Source organism: Lupinus angustifolius, unplaced genomic scaffold (genome assembly GCF_001865875.1).
Source record: "Lupinus angustifolius cultivar Tanjil unplaced genomic scaffold, LupAngTanjil_v1.0 Scaffold_428, whole genome shotgun sequence".
Lineage (NCBI taxonomy): Eukaryota > Viridiplantae > Streptophyta > Magnoliopsida > Fabales > Fabaceae > Lupinus > Lupinus angustifolius.
This window is the reverse complement of record NW_017727833.1, coordinates 101317-123209: the sequence shown is the minus strand read 5'-3', so window position 1 is coordinate 123209 and position 21893 is coordinate 101317. Positions and strand designations below refer to the sequence as shown.

Sequence of the window (21893 nt, the reverse complement as noted above, 5' to 3'; positions counted from 1 at the left end):
ATAAATGAGTTTTAAGGTTATATTTGTCATTTTAGATTATTTAACTCCTCTTACTCTAATTTTTCTCCATGTTGGGTGAATTTTTTTTGTGTAGACTCCTCATATTTTTATGATCTTCATTCTTTCTCTCTTCTTAATCAAATGAGAAAAAAATTTATTTTTCCATAACTTCTTTCTCTATGCAACCAGATGAAGGCTTAAAGTCAAGTCAATATGATTGAATGGATGAGAAAGTTGAATGATATTTTTTTTCTCATTTAGTAGGATATAATATGGAAAAAAAGAAAATAAAAATGGTGGAACTTATCAACTTTTTGTTTATTCCCCATGTGATAAGAATTGTTAAAGGGGGGATTTTTTTTACATTTACTATAGTGTCATTAGCTTTATCAAATGTTCATTATTATTTATAAGGGTAAAATTATCTTTTAAGAAAAAACACATTTTATCTTCATTTGATTTCTTTCATATTTATTTCCCACTGAACAACTATTATAATCAAATTATTGTTTCATTACTTGCTTTATACTCCTAATCTTTCTTTTTATCTTTTCTCATACTATTTTCTTCTGGAAAGCAAACAAAACATAAAGTCTCGTGCATATTTTTCAAACAAAATGCTATTTGATTTGAACATATATTATAAAATATTCTTTCTTTTAAAGTCTCTTTTTTCATAAACGTTAGTAATTTATGTTTAAATTGATTTAAATGCGTGCAAATGCTTTTACATAATATCAAATCAGATTCAAGTGAAACTAAATTTGTTTCATCAACATCTCTATCCTCAACTACCCCTCTCTCTTTTTTTATTCTCAACTACCCCTTTGAGACTACAACTACAATTATTGTATTATTTACTTTTATTTCTGTCTACTTAATGTGTGTAATGATAAACAAGTTAATTATATTATTCATTTTTATGTTTTTCTACTTAATGTATGTAATGACATTATTTTTTCATAAATAGCAGTTAAAGTCTTAATTTTTAATATTTTAACCATCTAATGTTTTATTTAAAGTTTCTGTTTTTATTGATAATGCAAAAGGAGAAAAGAACATCCTAATAAGTGTCCTCTTATGATTTTTTAATGAAATGCAAATTAGATTTTAGGTACACCATGCATATGCTTCTCATTTAAATATGTTTAATTATTTCTATTGGGAACCTATAATTAATCTATGTCCTAAAATTCATTGATGTAATAATTAACTGAGAGGAATATGCTATGCACTCTTCCAAGATAGCTAGCACACTTGTATTAGAGTTATGGAAGACTTGAAAAGGATTATTATCGTATGATACAGCAATGGTAATTGATAAGCTAAAAAAATGACATGTCAATACTTGGTATATTTTTTATTAATTAAATAATTGTGTAAGAGATTAATAAAATATTAAATTGTTTGAGCTTAAAAAAATTATAGATTTTCCTCATCTAGTTTTTAGATATCTACAAATCATCCATATAGAGTATTAAATATATGCATCTATATATACTACTTAATAAAGGGAAATACAAAATAATCATTCATCATGATATAAATTGTATTTTCCTATTTTGTTATTCACATATTTTTATTTTTACAACAAAAATCATATAATCATGTTCAGTTTTTTTTACATTCTTCTACAATAACTATCATCATGATATAATTTTATCTTTCCTATTTTACACTTAACCCTTTTTAATTTCGATAAAAAATATATCATAAGTAACTACCACCAATATATTAATCATCCTATCACTTTACTTTGACAATTAAAATAAAGATAAAACAATATTCTAATTCACAAAAACAAAATATATAAAACTTAATATTTGTATCAAAAACTAAAAAATATGGGCCGACAAACACGAAGTGTCAGTCGTCACACTAGTGATTATAATTACAATTGCTTCTCTTAGAAGAGATAACTATAATGAATATAATAATATTTTTTGTACTATCAAGTGCTACGAAGCACGGATACTGATACGTGTGTCAGATATGGTACATATCCGATACGTTGACACGCATTTTTTTCCAAAATACAGAATACAATACGTTCAGGGATACGCATATAAAATAATAAAAACACATAAAATATGATAAAATTATAGTGTAAATCAAAATATCCAAAGTAAAAAATATAATGGAAATTTAAAATCATTGCCCTCCATAACAAATTTATCTTATTTTAATGAAAATGAATCTATCCTATCATTGTCCTCCATAACAAATATGTCTTATCCTACTTTAATGAAAATGAATTTATCTATTATCTTGTTTTATTGGAAACAAATTTATTTTATCCTATTTTATTGGAAACGAATCTATTTTATCATGTTTTATTGGAAACGAATCTGTATATCCTATACTTTACTGAAAACGAATCCATATATCCTATATTTTATTGAAAACGAATCGGATACGTGTATTAATATTTATTTATTTTATTTTATTTTTTTCATTTTTGGATACTCTATGGATACATATCCTTCGCGAATCCGAGCGTATTTGTGTCGGATACGTGTCGGACACCGACACGTGAGGGTGTTTGACGAATCCATGCTTCATAGGTCAAGTGTATATTCTCACCATATGAGTAAGAAATTGATATCTTTTGGGTGTGTAACTGCCCCTCTTACTAAGTATCACTCTCATGAATCAAAACTTTAACTTTTTTATCATCATAAAGATCTATCATTATATTACTAGCCCATATGAATGACAATATGAGCTTGGCTCGATAGGCCACCCCGTTTGGATTGGTATTTTTAGTAGGCTAAACTAGGGATTTAAGTCCATTTAGCAATAGGATCGGGTCGAGTTAGCTCATATTTTGGTGGGCTAGGCAGGGCCAGGTTGGCTCGTATTGCCACCCTTAACCTTGGGTCTCCAGTTTATCTAAGAATTTTTGTAAAAGAGAAATACATGTTTGTGGTCACTAGATAAAGTATATATATTTGCTCAACTACACTAGTTGCTGTCAACGGTTGAAATGCATTATCATCACTTTTGTTATTGACATTTTTAAATATTAGATGCGTCATATTTAGTACCATGCTTAGTAAATTTTAGTATTAGAACTTCAATCCAACTTTCACAAATGTGTATATTTTTTGTCAAATAGGAATATCATACTAGAGAGATAGATCATGTTCCATCTCAAGCTAGTATTTGTTCTAATGATAATGTAGATGACGAATAAGAAAATACGAAATATGTTGATGGTGGTAGTAATAGAAAAGTGAAAACTTATTCTTTCAACAAAACACCTAATGTTTAAAACTTATGAGTTAGAAACTTTATTGTGAACTAGGAGTCTAAAAGTTTAAGACTATACTAACTTGTTGTTTAGAACTTACAAGTTTTAAACTAAAACAAATGTTATTGTGAGAATGTGGATTTTGGTTTGTGATTTTTTGTTTTAAAAGACATTTATGAAATGTGGTGATTATTTATTTTTGAAATTGTGACTAAGTTGTTTATAAATGTGTGTTTTGAAGAAAAAACGGATCAGTCCACCAGCCCTACCAAATATGGGTTGGTCTGACATTTTGAGCTTTTTGAAAATAAAAGTTGAGTTGCACCAACCCATATTTTGGCGAGTCAAAGGCAGGTCGGACCAAACTGATATGTATTGCTAGCGTTAGTACCCCAACATTTTGTTGGTATAAATATAATATTTTAAAGTTGAAAATTGATGCATGTAATTAAGTTAATTATTCAATGTTTGAATCTAATAGTTTATTAAGTATAACACGTTTTCCCTTAATGCAACCATGCACACATTTTAAATTAAAACACAAAGAAAAAAACATGGATAGAAACGTAATTCCATTTTATTTCATTCAATAGTTCGGTAGTAGTAAAATAATGGAAAAACCAGTGTTGTGAAACCCGAGCTGAACGTCAAACTGCTAGAGGTTCCGTATTAGGTTTAACCGGTTTAAACGGTTAAACCGTCCGGTCCGACTTGGGTGATTTCGTACATAATTAATAATTTTTATTTATAAATATATAGTTATATAAATATAAAACTTTATATAATTAAGAGTAAATTACACTGACACCCCTGAGTTTTAGTGAAATTACACAAACAACCCCTCACTTTTCTACACCTACACAAACCTCCCATATTTTTTTACTTTCATTACATTGACCACCCCTGCATAAGAAATAAGTGTAATCTTTTAATTTTTTTTTTATAAATGCAATTAAGTTAAACAAAACATGATATATTGTGTAGACAAGTCTAAATAATATACAAATCAATGCATCTTTATTATTTTTTGTTACAAAATGCATCCAGAAATATTGTTTAAATCGCTGTTATAATATAGTGTAACGAACCAAAAATAATAAAGAAATATTGACTCATGTATTATTTCGACGTGTCTCCACAATATATCATGTTTTGTTTAACTTAAGTGCATTTATCACATTTTTTGTTTAAAAGATTACACTTATTTCTTATGCAGAGGTGGTCAATGTAATGAAAGTTTAAAAATATGGGAGGTTTGTGTAGGTGTAGAAAAGTGGGGGTGGTTTGTGTAATTTCACTAAAACTCAGGGGGTGTCAGTGTAATTTACTCTATAATTAATAATTATTTATAATTATATTGAAATAATACCTCTTTATTTTTTTTGGAATGTAGTAAACAAAATATTAGAACATTGTCCCATTTTTTTATTTTTAAATGAGCCGTCCGGTTTACTTCCCGGTTTAATCCAGTTTAACCGGGTTTAATATGGTCGGACCGGATTTTTTCCGCTTCAAAGCGGTCCAACTCTTATTCGGTTAAGACGGCAAACTAGAGCCATTTTCAAGTTCGGTCAGCGGTTAGACCAGTCGGACAGTCCGATCCGGTTCTAACAACACTGGGAAAAACATATTTGATTAAGAAGTAGAAAGATATTCATCATATAAGATCAGAGTGTAGAGGTATATATATTAAAATTTAGTAATAAAAAAACATATATAATATAATATATATATATCGGTAGTATATAAGTATATAATTTAGTATTAATAATGATCCTATATAAAATTCATACTCTAATATTATGTTATTTTCTTCTAAAAAAACACAATTACATTTCTCTAAAAAAATATGTCTATCTTCTCAGTGTCTCTAGAGAAGTTTTGTGGAATCAAATTTGGAATAGACGTGGCGTCCAACTGAAGAGAGAAAGAAAAAAGAAAGTAATAAAGGGGAACATAATAATAATTGCGTAAAACCAAAGCCCCATTGATTCCAAAGAAAGAAACCGAATGAGAGCTTCTTCTTCTTCTTCCATTCCATCGCTAACCTTCTTCTTATTCTTCTTATTATTCTTCATTGTCTTGATCTCAGTCCGTGAATCTGTGGGTTATTGCTCTGAATACGATCGCTCATCAATGTCCATGCCCGGAGGTATAACTGATTCCGAAGGATTTCAAAACACCCTTGAAATCCAAGACCTTGCTCGTTTCGCAGTCGATGAACACAACAACAAACAGGTTCTTATTCTCATTTTAGAGGGAAGGAGACCTAAGGATAAATAAAATACGATATTTTTGGAGGATAGAGGGGTTATTTGGTTCATATTATTTTTAGGGATAATACCTTTTTATGCTCCAAAAGGATGATATGTAGAGGCTCAAAGATGTTTCACAACAATATAAGCTGTTTTTTGGGTGAAAGCATTGGTTTTTTGGACATTCAATTTTTTTTTGTAAATTTGAACCGAAAACAGCCTTAGTTCAAAAATTATATTTTGTTAAACATGAGAAGTTGATGTGCTTGCTGCTGCTGAAAGTATCATTTGTGAATGTCCTACATAGTGTTTGAAATTGTGGTTACAGTTGCATTGAAAAACCAAACTTAAAAACCGCATTATTGAAGCCGCAACAATTTTGGAGTGCAATTTAAAACACTGGTCCTAACCTATGTCTGCTTTAATATAATGTATTTACGTGTTATTTGGGTTGGACTGCTGAGCTTTCTTGTTATTGTTTTTACATGTTTTCCTTGTGATTTGGCAATGTGAGATCAATTTTTCTTCTTCTATCTCTTGTTTTATGTGCAATATGGTTGGTGAATACTGTTTTATATGTACTGAAAATATTGACTCGTGTTGGATGACGTTGAAGAATGCGCTCCTAGAGTTTGCAAGGTTGGTGAAGGCACAGGAACAGGTTGTTTCTGGCACACTTCATCATCTCACTATTGAGGCTATCGATGCTGGTGAGAAGAAAACCTACCATGCCAAGGTCTGGGTTAAACCCTGGCTGAACTTTAAAGAACTAACAGAGTTCAAGCATGTTGCGGATGCACCGTCGTTTACCTCTGCTGATCTTGGTCTCAAAAAAGGTATATCTTCTTCTAAAGCTACAACTGTAATTGTCATTCCATGGATTCTTAACTTCCCTTGTGTCCCACATTTGGGAGCGTTCCCTTTCCCTCCCAAGTATGGTTGATTATGGTTTATGGTTTGCATGAATGGAAGAGAGGGGAATGTAATGGAAGGGGACAAAATAATATTCCATCGTTTGTATCACTTAGAAGTACAAAGCGGCAAGCTAGCTTGTTATAGTCATAAATCATAATCATAACTAATAAACAAATGCTGTCACGATTACCTTGCATGTGGTTGCTTCCTTATTATGTATCTCTTGTAGGATATATGAAAACCAAGTGTTTGATTGTTAATACCATTTGTGCTGGCCTGTTTTATTGTCAGATGTTCACAAATCAGGATGGCGATCTGTGCCAACACAGGACCCTCAAGTTCAGGATGCGGCAGATCATGCTCTTAAGACCATCCAGCAGAGGTCTAATTCACTCGTGCCTTACGAGCTCCATGAGGTTGTTGATGCAAAGGCTGAGGTCAGTGCCTTATTCTGTATTCTGAACTTTTATTGATCTTGTTTGTTTGCTCAACTGGTCTGGGAATGTCACATGGTTGGGTTAGGTGTGTTGTTGGTTACAATTTGATGCTTTGGTTTCCAATACTACAAAAGATTCCATACATGGTTGGGTTGGGTGTGTTATGGTTTCTGTGAATCTTACTTTTGGTGTAGCATTCAACTTGATCAAGTTTTCATTGGTTGTTTTATTTGACTTGATATTTTAACATTTTTGTGTTGCTTGCAATCTGCATGCTTATTCATGTGGAAGGTTTCTGGTTTTGTGAATCCCAATGTTAACAATTTTAGTTGTTTTGATTTGGTAATGTAACTTAAATCTTGACTGATTGATTGAATTCTCTTTCTTGCTGGTCATATATATTAAGTTATCTGTACTGTACAAAAAGTGTTATGCATGGAACCTTATATCAAGTATAGGGAGAACACTAGACGTTTCTAACCTCTTCCCACATAAACATGAGTATGCTTTACATGCAGATCTAGACACTTCAAATCAATAAGAAGTTATTCATGTATTGTTTCAAATACTAATTGAATGAAGTGATAGTTAGAAATGTAAAATGAAATGGCAGTTAGAAACGTAAGGATTGAAGTTTAAGGTAAAAAGCCTATTTGCATGGAAGACATGCTCCTTTGTCTGATGTCTTTTGTTATTTTTTTATTCTATTCCTTTGTATAGGAGGTTCAATTAAGTCATTCTCCCACCAGGAAGATAAGATGTTATTAGTGTCCATTAATTGTGTTTGTTTCTGTGAAAACATATTTTAAGCATTTTGAGTTCTAAGTGTTTGATATTCATCAACCTGAGCTTTCCTACAGACGTACTATCTTTACATATTTAAATATTTGTTAGGTCTCTCCCCTTCTCAAGTTCTCATTAGTATAGCATGAAATAACTGTTATGTAATCAGTGAGCGATGGCTATAGCTATGTGTTATTGCTTTCATGGTGTGTTATTTCTCCCAGAGATACATAATTTAGTGATTAAAATATTAGATAAGGAAATTTTATTTAGGCAGCTGGGTTCATTTCAAGCTTCTTTTTTATTTTAACTTGCAGGTCATTGATGATTTCGCGAAGTTTAATTTGCTCTTGAAAGTAAAACGGGGAGACAAAGAAGAGAAATTCAAGGTAGAGGTACACAAGAATAATGAAGGTGGGTTCCATCTAAACCAGATGGAACATGATCATTCGTAATTCTGATCAAGCTTGGACACTGTAGCCAATATAAGCTCCTTTGTCCCCTAAATATGCACCTTTAGGATGCATGGCATGCACACAACAAAATACTCCCTTGGATATTGTTCTCATGATCTGTCTTAACAATACTCTTCAACTTGTTCTTGTTTTGCATCGTGTGTATTAGCTCATATATAAAACATGGAACCAATATGTGGTTTATTGCATTGTCTCATAAGACAAGTTTGATTTCAATGTTGGATTGTGGACACCTTAAATCCTATATCAGTTAACAATATGTTGGCGTTTTTTTGTTGCTATTTATCTTGGCGTTTTTTTGTTGCTATTTACACTTGATCTGACATAAAAAAAATAGAAAAGATTGATATGATTCAAAAAGCTTAGATGAGCTTTAACAAGTTCGATTTTAGTTTATTTCTTATGTTGATCCAAACGAGACTAGGTCACAAGTCATAACCAGTAGATAAGGGACCTCTTCTGTTCGAACCCCATTGCTACAGTTGTACCCCTCTTTGCATGTGGTATTGCCAATAAAGAGAAACGAGTATTGGAGCAATAACAATTGCAATGAACAGCAGGGTGATGGTCTAGTTGTGAGACATTGTTGTATCATATAAGGCCAAAGACCGAGATTCAATCTCTTAAGTGACATTTGTTGGGAAATGTAATTATATATTTCAAAAAAAGTAGTTCTTAATATTCCATTGATTAGAGAAAAATTATACTTGCAATGTTGTCAACAAATGGTTAAATAAACTTATTATTCATAAGATGGTGGTGAAGTAAAACCACAACGTGGTGGTGTACGTTATGATTGTTTCTAGCTTCCCCTTCGTAATTTTTTACTCATTATTAGTGTATTTTGAAGTCTATGCATAGCGATCTAATGCTTCCAATGAAGTTTTCATCACACAAATCTTAGGCAATATGTTACCTTCCTATAATATACATAAATGATATACTTGAAGCAAGAATTATGAATGCAATGACAAATGTGATATACATTGTAGTCCTAAAAGGGCACGAAGTACACATTAGTTGTTAAGGGAGATACACCAGTTACAAGACAACATTTGGTCACAGACAAACATGACTACAAAAGGGGCATTCAGATCTTTCTTCAGCCCACAGCAGGACATGTTTTAAAAGCTAGTGGATAGACATAAACTTAGCACTAGTATGTACTTATTCTACAGTTATCATGAGCTTTTCACTAATCTAATTGCTCAAAGACTACATATTATTTACCCTTCCCCATCATAATCTTCCTCATCCTCTTCTAGTCCCCTACCAAGTTGTGCAAGCTGCATGGTGTCAATGGCCATCTTGTCCAAATCAGAAAGAGACCACCCGGGAATATCTTCATGCTTGATCTCTGTTGCTGGTTCAGACAATGAAGCATTAGCTGCTGCGCTAGCATTTTTGTCCTCATTTTCGTTTGTGTTCGCATTCAGATCAATGTTTCCGGGTGATTCAGTGTTTTCAACAGGAACTGCAAGACTTTCTTTCAATAACTCCTTTGACTCTGAACCATCATGCATTGCCATGTTTATGTCAGTATCATGTTGGCTTCCATGCTGAACAGTAGCACACGGCTCAGAGTCAGCTTCCTGATGATGTGCCTCTCTTTCTACAGTTCGAGCTCCTCGACCACGTCCTCTTCCTCTACCTCTTCCTCTACCCCTACCAGTACTTCCACTGTGGCTCAACTCACGCTGGAATAAAATAGAGAAAAAAAATTATTGACCGGGACTATAAAAAATTCCATAGATCAAGGGACTGCTAGGCATGAAGCCTTCTTCAGACATGACATGTTATTCATTACTGCAATACTTCAGGGAATTTGTCATGTCTTCCATACTAAAAACTAGAGTTATTGAACACAGACCAAAATTAATTTTTCCGAAGAATATATTACTTCTTACGTAATAGTTAGACACAAGAACATTATGTACTTAGACTAAGTGGTTTCTGGAAATAAACTTCATTGAAGAGAAATGGATGCATGATTGGTGTTTACCTACTCAATGGTGCTGACCAGTGTTTAAGAAACTAAAACAGAAAGATATTGTGTTACAAAAAGGTTTCGTGCAAATATAAGAAGTACAATTACCATCTTGCCTCTCTTAGCCTCTTCATCACTGTCATTACAATCTTCAGCAGCCGCTTTCCTGGTAGATGATAACATTCTCAATTGTCATTAGCTATATGCATACATAAATCAGAAGGGTCTTAAAAAATCAAACAGCAAAGGCATTGGATTTCAAACCTCCGTTTTAAAATGGCCCGGTCATCAGCACCACCAGCCTCAGAATGGCTGCCATGGCTGTAGTCAGGAACCCTACTGACAACATCCCTCAGAAAGTCGAAGACATTGTAGCTTTGTACACAATATTTTCTGCAATTTCGTTTACCACTTGTTAGACAGTAATTTGGAGTTTGTACATCTCATTGAAGATAAAATGAGTTTGGGAGCCAGTTAACTGATGTCTGAGAACATAAATTACATTATTTGGAGTTTTAGGTTATCAAGTGAGTGATCCACTGTAAAATATAGTACCCATTTCAGAAGAATGAGCATATTTGATTACTGTAAAGAACAACTTATAGATGAAATCTCAATGAGTAAACTCCCCAATTTACAAGGTAACCTAATATGGTGCTTAGATGGTACAGAACGACAACAAAAAGCCTTGGTTCCACCAGGTGGGGCCGACTACATGGATCGAACGACACCATAACGCTCAACAGAGGTTAATTCAATTTCTAGAGGCAGAGGGAGACCATGAAAAACCATATGCGAAACAATTAGGAAATATTTATAGATCAATGCTTAGATGGTAGGAGTAGATAAATTTTGTTAACAATGTAGTTAAACAAAGGCAAGAAAAATATTCTTCGTATTTAACAAAGTAATTACTTGAAGATGACAAGGGGGCAGAACATACTAATGAGATCAAAATATGAAGAAAGAGAAAATTGCTTCATGCAAAAGATTTCATCAACCCTTCTAAAAGCAATAGAATGTTGAAAAATTAATTGAAAAAACCTTCTACTCATTTCTAGAAGTTCTTTACTTAGTTTCAAGTCACTAAAAGGGCAGATTAGAGAAAAGTAATACACAGCATAATAGTCTTGACTTACAAATGCAATGAATTCATGGTCTTTGCCCCTCTCTGAAGAGTTATTTCATAAGTACGATCACAAAGATCTTGCAAAAATAGCTCTAGTGCTTTTGCTGTAATGCATTCATGAATAGTTTCAGCAACATTTATAAGAGAAAAGAAGATGCAGCCCAAAGTTAATAAGATTGTGAACCAAAGAAACTCACAAACTAAAACAGGTACTGCCTGTGCTATCTTTCCAACATCCTCATCTGCTTGCATTATCTTCTTTATCCTAGCCTGCAAATTAGTGTTTCGATGAACAAAGTGTTAAAGCGTTCTTCTACAAATGTCACTCCTTATAATAATACTTAGTATAAATCGAATAATTTAATAGAATCTAAACTACAAGCTAAGTCCCCTGCAAACATTGTATGGTTTCAAGTCTCAACTTAAAACATAAACTGAAATTAAGTAATTCCTTAAGGAAGAGTTGCATTCAGGTATAAATCACACAATGTCAAAGGCAACAAGCCAGACTGCAACAACTAAGTTTGATAGCAAGTAGGCAAAGTCAACTCTCACTAATCTTGAAGGTAGTAACAAGTTATGGAAGAAAAGTGAATCACTGAACCAGAGACTCACAATACTATAAATATCAAAAACTACTTATATGCACCTAATTTTCAATACCAATACTTCAAGCATCATATAATTCAATGTCAAATCTTATCACAGAACCCAAATGAATGTTTGAAAGAAAAAACTCACAAACCCTAAGGATAAGCCAATTACCTAAAAGTAACATCACAAACCCACCCTCTACTTCAATTATCAAACACCACAAGCTAAAAAAAGATATCCAATAAATTTCTGTAACATAATTATTACTATCTAACACCGCAAATCTTATGTTGAGTTCAATTACCATATAATTATTTTATTTTCAAAATAACTCAATCAAAATCAGCGAAAATTTCCTTCACTTCCCATGGGTTTCTGGGTATCCAAACATAAAAAAAATACGTAAAAATCAAAACTTTACAAACAAATAAACAATTAAAAAATACTTACAGCTGGGAAACGTGTATCAAGCTTCTTCCTCATGGTAACAAATTATGGGTTCACTAAATTATGGGGAAAACTGAATTTTGAATCAAACGAAGCATAAGAAGGATACCCAGAAAGCAAAATCAAAAGCTTTGAATAAAAAAAGAGAACCCAGAATCAATAAGATCAGATCCACGAAACCCATTTTCAGATCCAAATGGCACTCTCAGATACAAAGCAATAAGCTTGACTGTGAGTTTTGTTAAAGTGACAGCTCGGTGACGGAAAATATTCGACGACCCAATAGAAAGAGTCAAAATCATGACGTGTAACAATATAATTGGGTTTGACTTTAATGTAATAATTATGAAGTAAAAAAACAAAACCCAACAATTACTCATGTAATATTGTAATGGAATAAAATATCTCATCGTACCAGGAGATAATTTATCTCCTCCGATCAGTAAAAATATGATATGTATATTTTTTGTTTAGTTTTAAAAATATTTTTATAGAAAATAATTAAATCTGATACATGTCATGATTTTAATGGTTGTAAGAGATAACTTATCTCTTTATATTATCAGATATTTTATTCTCATATTGTAATTGACATCTTGAACATGAGATTTAGTTTTTTTAAGAAGGGTAAGAAGTTATTGTTTAAGAAGTATGCTAGAAAGAAAAATTAGTTTTTAAAGAAATAAGGTTTAATACTTCTATAAATGTGAAAAACAAAATTATTTTTTAAATAATAATTTTCTTTTTCTTAAAAGAAATTTAGGACACTTCTTAAACAAGTACTAGGAGGTTATTATAATGAGTACATGACACACTAATAGAGCTTTATCTCATTGTGTTTTTATAACATTCTACACATGTCAATCTCATTTAAAAAAGGAAAATTTATATTAATTCAATTTAAAATACTAAATATACACATGTCAATCTCATATTATCACTTTCTCCTTCTTTTTTTGTTACATGAGGTGAAAGTGGGCCATGTGAAGATTCAATCTAAGTGTTCATATTTTAAGCATATAATATTTGTTGATGTAAGAAGATAAAGTTAATAATATCCATATTTTTACGTATACATAAACCCCTAATTTTTTTAATTTTATTATACTGACCACCCCTCCATAAGAAATAAGTGTAATATTCTAAACAAAAAATGTGATAAACGCAATTAAGTTAAACAAAACATGATATATTGTGTAGACAAGTCTAAATAATATACAAATCAATGTATTTTTTTTTTATTTTTTTGTTACAAAATGCATCAATAATTCTAAAAAAAATATTGTTTAAATCGCTCTTATAATATAGTGTAACGAACCAAAAATAATGAAGAAATATTGATTCATATATTATTTGGACTTGTCTCCACAATATAATGTTTTGTTTAACTTAATTGCGTTTATCACATTTTTTGTTTAAAATATTACACTTATTTCTTATGCAGGGTGGTTGACTGTAATGAAAGTATAAAAACTAGGGAGGTTTGTGTAGGGATAGAAAAGTAAAGTGATCACCGTAATTTACTCTTTTTATAATAAAATAATGAAAGAGTGAGAAATAGAAAGTAGAGAATCCAAAATCCAAAAAATTATGTTTAAGTTATCATGTGAAAATCAGAAAATGTGAAAGAACGGAAAGAAGTATCTTACTGAGTAAGTGATGGGCCCCACAGGCAGAGGGAGTGACTAATGTCCCCTTTTCAACTGCTATGTTATGTCAAACGTGACACACTTACTAACACACACTATATATTAAACTCCACATTCATTTTCACTTTCTTTTTTCATTTTACAACTCAAATACTTCAATTGCACACTTCCTTTTAACCTCAATCACTCTCATTACACAAATTCATCACTTGTTCCATTTCAAGGTTCCCAAATTTCATTCTTTAGCTTCTCAATTTTATGATGCCTTGGGTTCAAACTTCAAACTAGTGATAGTGATTATCTTGATCATTCACGTGTCTTAATGATGTTAAAAGCCAGAAACAAATTTTCTTAGGGTGTTGTTATGTTTGATGAATTCTTAGGCACGTTTTTAGTTTAATTTTGTTAATATCGATATCGATGTTTTTGTTCTCCATTCAATTTTGGTTGGTCAAAGTGGAAGTGATCTGCGACGATATGTAGGGACTCAAAATAGTGAAAATTTAATTTCAGGGAGAATTTTAACTAACCACCACCTGGAATGAACTTGTGTGATACCCAAGAAGATATCAATATATGAATTAAGACATTCTTGGTGGATGAGGTTAATGCTAAATTGGACTAAGTTGTAGAATATATTGGAGATTCATACCATAAATGTTATCTCAATTTTTATGTTCTCACAAATTTTATGACTTGTTTGATGGAAACATTGTGTGCTTCTGCCTACAGGATGGACACAGGCGAAAATAAACCGGTTAAACAAGAAGGTAACATTGAGAGCAGTAGTAGGTGGAAATCGCAAGAATTTCGTAAATCAATTGTGAAGAAAATGTAAGAAACATACCTATATTAAGTTATTGTTAGAATTGCTCAAAATTCTTTTCAATTGTCATAACCCTGTGCACCATATTGTCTAACAGAATGTGTTAAGCATACTTGGTTTTGAAATATTTTTGTTTTCAACTTAAGCATTTAGAATGCTCAATTTGTCAATTATCATAGTGTATGATTTTTTTCTGTAACACGGTAATTGTTTTCATTCCAACTCTAGTTTTGGTTTGCCCCTTCCTTATTTGTGAAGCTCTGTACACGGTAATCTGAGTTTTAGTGGTTGTATTCTTCTTTCATCACAAGGCATACACAGATGTACCTGGTTGAGCATTTTGATAGGTTCCAAAGCTTAATTATCCATGTTTGCCATTGATATTGGTGCAACTTCTAATGATTAACTTGATTTTACCTTCTAAAATCTTTTACTCGTATAATATTTATAATTTTTATCAAGTTCTCCAAGATAGCATTGTCTTATCATCTTTTTACATGCATTATTAATTTGTGCAGGATGAATATCATGATCCAGAAAGGTTGTCCTTCTTGGGCACAAAATTTATCTGGACTTAGCAAGTGTGTAGAAAGATTTGAGGAAAAAGTGTATACTTCTGCTAAAGATGAGGTATCTAATAGCAGATTGCGTGTGTGATATTATGGCTTTCTACTTGCGAAACACTTTGTCCTTCCTGTTGATTTTTGTAATCAAAGACTTTGCTTGTTACACACTACAAGAATTAGCTTCCAAATAGATGATTTCATCATATTGTCTTTTAGGTGATTTTTTTTGGCCTGATCTAAACTTAGCAAATGACCTTTGTACTGTTTTTCCATTTCCATATTTCTTGTCCTACTTTTGAACCTGGTTTCATATTTTTCTCATATGATAAAATTAGATTACTCAAAACAGCAAAATTTGTAGTGTATTTTTGTTTCTACTGATTACATTGTATTTTTCAATTCTGATTTATTAGGTTCTAATTTCAACAAATTATGTACTATACTTCCATATGAAGAATTTTTTTTGGAGACAATAACAGTTTGCCTCTACATCTATTTTCAGGACGACTACATTGCGAAGATATCAGCAAAGGTAAAGGCGTTATATCTAATAACTCAGGAAGCTGCTCTCAACCTCTTCTGGCTCTGGTGAACTCATCTCTTCTTTAGTACTGATATTAGCTAAGCATCCTTTGTAAAATGATTACAGTGAAACTTTTATGAGCAGCATTATGCGGTCTGCATTTATCGAAGCAAGAATTTAGAGTTTCTCGCCTCTTTTATATAATGCTACGTTTTTCTATTAGGAGTTCATATAAATAAATTGCACCCTAATTTCATAATTAAGCTTCCACATTTTACTTAAAAAGTGTTATTAGGTGCAGTAACCCTGAGCCACATTAATGACAATTTGGACAATAAAAACAAGACTTTTTTGGACCATTAATGGCAATTTGGACAATACTATACGACATACTTACACTCTAAGAAATCAACATAAAGAAAGATTCAAATTTCACTAGTTTGCTATGTTATCATACCAGAAGATTACGTAACCAAGGAAAAACAAGAGGGAAACCTCATTTAAGCAAAACTGATGGCTTTCAAGCCTTCTTACTGATTGGTTTAGCTTTAGCCTAGCAAAAATAACCAGTCATCCTGGAAAAATGCATCAATGACATTGGAATTAATACAATACAACTATACAAGTATTGTGCTTTCACATGGGCTTACTCACACAAGTAGTTTTCCGTTTTTTATTCTCTTTTTTCGTCAATCAGTTGATTGCAATACGTTGCACTGGTGTCTAGTAAGGATAAGATACTGTTTATCCAAACAAGGATTCTACAATACTGGCATAGATTTGAAAGTAATAGAATTTGAACTCAACTTATTCTTTTTTTTATGTTTGCATTTCTAAGATAAAGACCATATTCCTATAAGATTGATGCCTGAACTTCAATAGATCCATCATTTGGTTTTAGCCTAGAGGCTGTATTTTTATTTTGATCATAACTTTCCACCCAAGTTATAAACTATTTTTATTGTATAAATCCCTAATTGTGTTCCCTTTTTAGATTGTAGAGAATATGGCTTACTTTATTGGTAGAGTTTCATTTTTATTGGCATTGTACTGTTCCTTTGAATCTAAATAGAATTTGTGGAAGCTGTTCTTTATTCCTTGTGCAAGTATCATAAACTCTGTTTTTCGATTACATTCATGCTTCGTCCAAAGAAATGATCACCTACACTCCCCCTCTACCAACCTTGCATACACACGCACGCCCTTCTCTGATTTTTCTGAGTTAACTGAACATACATGTTTAACTATTCTATTTCTAGGAGCTGGAAAAACAGAAAATATAGAATGGAAGGAGCAGATTTATGAACAGGTAATCAGTAAAATTGTTCATTTCACTTTCTTTAATTTATTTATATTTTTGCCTTTTTCTATCTTTTAAATCTGGCTTCATATTGTATACATGTTTTTGAAATTTTACTAAAGTGTATTCATCAATTGTATTATGCTTCCACTCCAGCAATAGATTGCTCCATCACTAAGGCATGCACTACAATTAATGGATGCCTATAGAAAGGGAACACTATTAAGAATCGAACCTAAGACATTTTCATCGACTCAACCTGTCCTGCTAGTTGAGTTAACCCTCATTAACAAAATCATTTATATCTTATATGGATTCTGTTAGAACTGGTATTAATCACGAAAAGAAAGAGTAGAAAGATTGAAGAAAGAATGTATCCTAGATTAATTTGAGCTTGAATCTATGAAATTGTATTGAAAGAAAGAGATACAAGTGTACAAGAATGAAATGGAAACTGCTAGCAGTTTCCCTCCCAACCGAATTGCTCCAATTCAATTATTCCACATTTACAAAATATCAAAAAGCTCCCTTCTTACAAGCTTCCCCTTCTCTATTTATACAAATAATACCCTAGTCTAACTAACTAATAAGGGTATTCTAGGAATTCCCTCGTTATTTAATTCAAACAACTAACCTCTTTTCTACTACCCTATGCCAACCCTATCAGATTCACTTCCTAACATTTCGTCCTTGGCTTGGTTGCTTTCTATCAAGTATTTTGCTGGCTATCTATCATTCAGTCATTAGTTGCCGAATTGTTAGTTGGTATTTTACATTCTGTTATTTCCATGGAAAGATGGTTTACAGTAGTTTTTATGTTTCTTATTGCTTGAAATGAACAGAATCATAATATTTGCTATCATTAGAATTTTCTAAGCTCCTTTCCTCTACTGCTATAGTTTTAACTATAGTGCATCAACTTCTCTTTTTCTCTTTTCTAGAGTCTAAAATAATATACTTACGTCACTTTTTATTTCTGTTTGTGTATGTTATGTTGATGTGCACTACTTTTGCTTTTGTTTTCATTGATTCTAACAATTTAACAATTAGTAGCAATATACCCATTCTTTTAGATAGTCATAAACCAAACTTGAAGCTTTCAACTGAAAATATTGTGATACTTCCTTATTGCAGGTTCAAAAGTTGAAAAGCATGTATTTCACAAAATTCAATGCACTTTATCGACATGTCAGTAGCAGACTTCAAAAGGTCGATGGTCCTTTTAAGAAAATTATGATTTTAAAAAACTCTGATTTTGCACATTGCCTTTCTTGTTACATCTCATGTTTTCTGTTTATAATAAATTTCTTCAGGTTGAGTCTTCTCAAAAACCAAATGCACATGATTTGGAGAACTGCAGACACATTAAGAAAATAATAGAAAACATTTTTGCAATCTTAGGAGTCAGTAAAAGCCAGATTAACACCGATTTCAAGGAGAAGCTTGATAATGCAGAGAAGTGGATAGAATATATTACGCAACGAATAAACATTTCTTCATATAATTAAGGACAACATTCAGCTGACGTGCAATCTGGACAACATTTTGTCCCATCACTTTCTAGAACTTCTCAAGAAGAAAATTTTGAAAAGAATCAATCACCACAACTATTGAGAACACAGAATTATCATTTGACAAAGCAGATTTCTCAGCCAAAAAAGTTGTCTTTCCAAGAGCAACCCGTGGCAACACAATATAGCAATTCGCAACAGAAAGCAAATCAAATGTCTATCACAAAAGGTATAATTTATTTGAAATAATTAATTCACTCGTTGTACATTTTCAAACTACCTTTTCTATGTTCAGTATGCCAGGGGTTACTAGCAAACACATTTTTACAATTTATGAATCTCAGGCCCTGAGAATGCTGTACAACAGCAACCACATGGTGCACTAAAAGCAACCGAAGAATATGGGATCTGCATCAACATTCCTGGGATTTCAGCTTCACCCTTGTTAGAAGACTGTAGTAATCTAAATGAAACTTCTCATAAACCTACAGTCATTGCTGATGAGCCAAGCGCTGCAATGCAGTGCCTGGTTAAAGTGGTTGGCCTAAAACTTTCTATGTGCTTTCTCTTTTTATTTTTGTTTGTTGACTCGAAAACTTGCGTTTATATACATTCTAAATTTAATTTTGATTACTATCAGTTGACCTCCATGTCAGCCAAAGTGCTAAGTACGTCAATTGATGAAATTAGAGAGATTGTATATTTGAATGATGTGATACCGGCATCAAAATTGCATAGATCCTCGAAGAGGGCACAAAAACACACACAACCAAGGCTTATCACACAAGGTAGGGTCGGACCATAAAATATTGTAGGCTTAAATGCATTATTCGTCTCTTAACTTTTGCTTGTACGCGAAGTTCGTCACTAGACTTTTTTTGGGTGGGTTCTCAATTTTTTTGATTATGCAATGTTAGTCCCTCAATCAAATTTTCATTGAAAAATTAATAGAATGAGATGACATGACTATGATGGCCATTAGCCATGTAGACTTTTCCATTATAATTTTGGACAAAAAGTTAATGGAGAGACAAAAGTTGTATGTCCAGAAGATTTTGAGGACCAAAACCACCCGAAAAAGTCGGGGGATGAACTTCATGCACGAGCGAAAGTTTGGGGCAAAAAGTGTATTTAAGCCAAGATTTTGTTTGACACAAGGTATTAGTGCATGCTGAGAAACAAGATATTTGACTTGCAATGATTTTGTTCCAACAGGAAGGAAAATAACCTTGGATGTATATAATATTTGTGATAGTACAAGTGACAGTTTGAACCAGTTGAATGATGCTCAAGAAGCTGATTTGAATTCAGTCGCACCTCAAGGAAAACGCCCTAGGATCACAGTAATTGTCTTCTTTCTAATCTTTTTTTTTTCAAGAATGCAATCTACTCTAGAATATACAACTATTTTATCTAGTGAAATTTGCAATTCTGTATATTTCTACTTCAGTTAGCAGTTCATATCTGCACTTTCTCAATTATTCAATATAAATTAATAGTTGTGATAAGATCAGGCATGAATTCTATCAGGTGTAAAGCAACGAGGTGTCACTAACAGATATTTTGAGGGATTAGACAGCTTTGTTGCATTGTTTTTCTGTGTACTTTTGTTAAGGATGATTTGTTATCCTCCCTTCTTTGTGATTACTTCCTTTGTCTTGATAGGCTTCTGTTTCAACAGAAAAATCATATGTTGTAAAGCTAAAAACATGATTTATGATATAGCATTATGACATCATTCGATCAATATAGCCGACCCCACCTAGTGGGATAAAGGCTTAGTTGTTGCTGTTGTCATCACACTTGTTTGAGCATTTTTAGAAATGTCAGCCCATGTTATGTAATTGTTCCTTGAACTCTGAATCACTTATCTCTGTCTTTTTCATGTCTAACAATTAATTCCTGATTCAGAACTGCATAAATCAGTTTTGAGTGTACACTACTTTTACTGTTGCTGTTCTGGAAAGTATCTCCCTTTAAAAACCTTACTCATGGTAACTGTAGCAGGAAAATCATGCTCTTGTAGAAGAAATAAAGGAGACAAACAAACTATTGATAGACACTGAGGTAGTTATTGGAGAAAAAGATAGCATTCAAAGTGCAGCTGGAGGAGCAGCTGTGGTTGATGATGGATTAGTTGTTAAATTCCTTTTCAGGGCAGTAACCATCAATCTGAACCTAACATCTCATTATGCTGCTGATAAAAAGGTGAATTATTTTATCTTCTGTTTGAACAATGCATATTTCTTTTTTACTTTTCCTTTCCCTGACTACACATATATTGGTCATGCAGTCAATAATCAAACCATTATGGTTACTTGTTCCCACAAGTTATCCATTTTCCTCACCTGTTATTTTAGACAAAATGCCATTGGAAGCCAGGTTAGAAATTCAGATTGTGTTCTCTTTCATTTATACTTGTAAGCATTCATCTTTCATCCATTTATACTGAATGATGTTCTTATCTGGAAATAAATTAAGTATAAGAACTAAAGATACTAGATCCTATAAATATTAAGTTTCATAAGAATGATAAGTGAATGATGATGTTGATCCTACAAGTATTCAATACTTCACAATTTTTTTACATCAAATGATTTTCATCTTAGAAGTTCAATAGTGAGTAGCCAATAATTCTGGATAACTTGTTCCACAAGGCTTCCTCCCTAGAATAAGCAGATATTCCTTTTGGGTGCTTTTATGCAAATATTTTTTTGTCTCCTATTTTATTTGGACAGTGAGGACCTTGAAGATCTATGGATGATAGCAAAAGCAAAGCTAAGGTTTAGTCTCCAAAGCATGAACCAACCTTGGTCTCTTGGAGATATAGCAATTTCATGGGAACACTGTGCCAGAAAAGCAATCCTTGAGTATGCCCAACACAATGGTGGGGGGACTTTTAGCTCAAAATATGGAGGGTGGGAAATGTGTTAAAGGAATTTGCATGGGTTAATATTCAGAAAAAAATCATTCATATAAACTTCGGAGCAGGCATGTCTTAGAATGTGCTGATGTAGAGTAGTTATGTAGAAGAGTATGAAAAATATTACTGAGGATTGTTTGGTCTACAAACTTTGTTAGCACTTTTTAAAGTCATATATAAGAGCTCTTTTGGATTCACTTATTTTTTAATTTTTTTCCTTTACAAACACTTTTGAGTGTGTTCAGATGCACCCTTAAAGATCAAGGGAAGTGAAAAGAAATATCATTATCACACTTTTTTTTATAAAAAAATGATCCTC

The 21893-nt window shown here is 32.2% G+C and overlaps 2 protein-coding genes and 1 pseudogene across 4 annotated transcripts; 2 read left to right on the top strand and 1 right to left on the bottom strand.

Annotated features, from left to right (window-relative positions):
• Positions 1–5223: 5223 nt before the first annotated feature.
• Positions 5224–8344, top strand: LOC109341321 (cysteine proteinase inhibitor 6-like). Of its 2 annotated transcripts, XM_019579203.1 has the most exons (5): positions 5264–5491; positions 6125–6344; positions 6715–6860; positions 7961–8152; positions 8200–8344. In XM_019579203.1, the coding sequence occupies exons 1-4, from the start codon at positions 5264–5266 to the stop codon at positions 8096–8098; spliced, it is 732 nt and encodes a 243-aa protein (XP_019434748.1). In that variant the 3' UTR covers positions 8099–8152; positions 8200–8344. The 2 variants fall into 2 exon arrangements, with proteins under 2 accessions (XP_019434749.1, XP_019434748.1); XM_019579204.1 differs by having other exon boundaries at positions 5224–5491; positions 7961–8340.
• Positions 8345–9084: 740 nt separating this feature from the next.
• LOC109341326 (dr1-associated corepressor-like) lies at positions 9085–12545 on the bottom strand. Of its 2 annotated transcripts, none has more exons than XM_019579221.1 (6): positions 12280–12545; positions 11433–11505; positions 11246–11339; positions 10371–10499; positions 10225–10272; positions 9085–9823 (listed from the first exon to the last, which is right to left on the bottom strand). In XM_019579221.1, the coding sequence occupies exons 1-6, from the start codon at positions 12310–12312 to the stop codon at positions 9346–9348; spliced, it is 855 nt and encodes a 284-aa protein (XP_019434766.1). In that variant the 5' UTR covers positions 12313–12545; the 3' UTR covers positions 9085–9345. The 2 variants fall into 2 exon arrangements, with proteins under 2 accessions (XP_019434766.1, XP_019434765.1); XM_019579220.1 differs by having other exon boundaries at positions 9085–9816; positions 10215–10272; positions 12280–12540.
• A 1522-nt stretch (positions 12546–14067) lies between these two features.
• Positions 14068–21771, top strand: LOC109341307 (annotated as a pseudogene).
• The last annotated feature ends 122 nt before the right edge of the window (positions 21772–21893 follow it).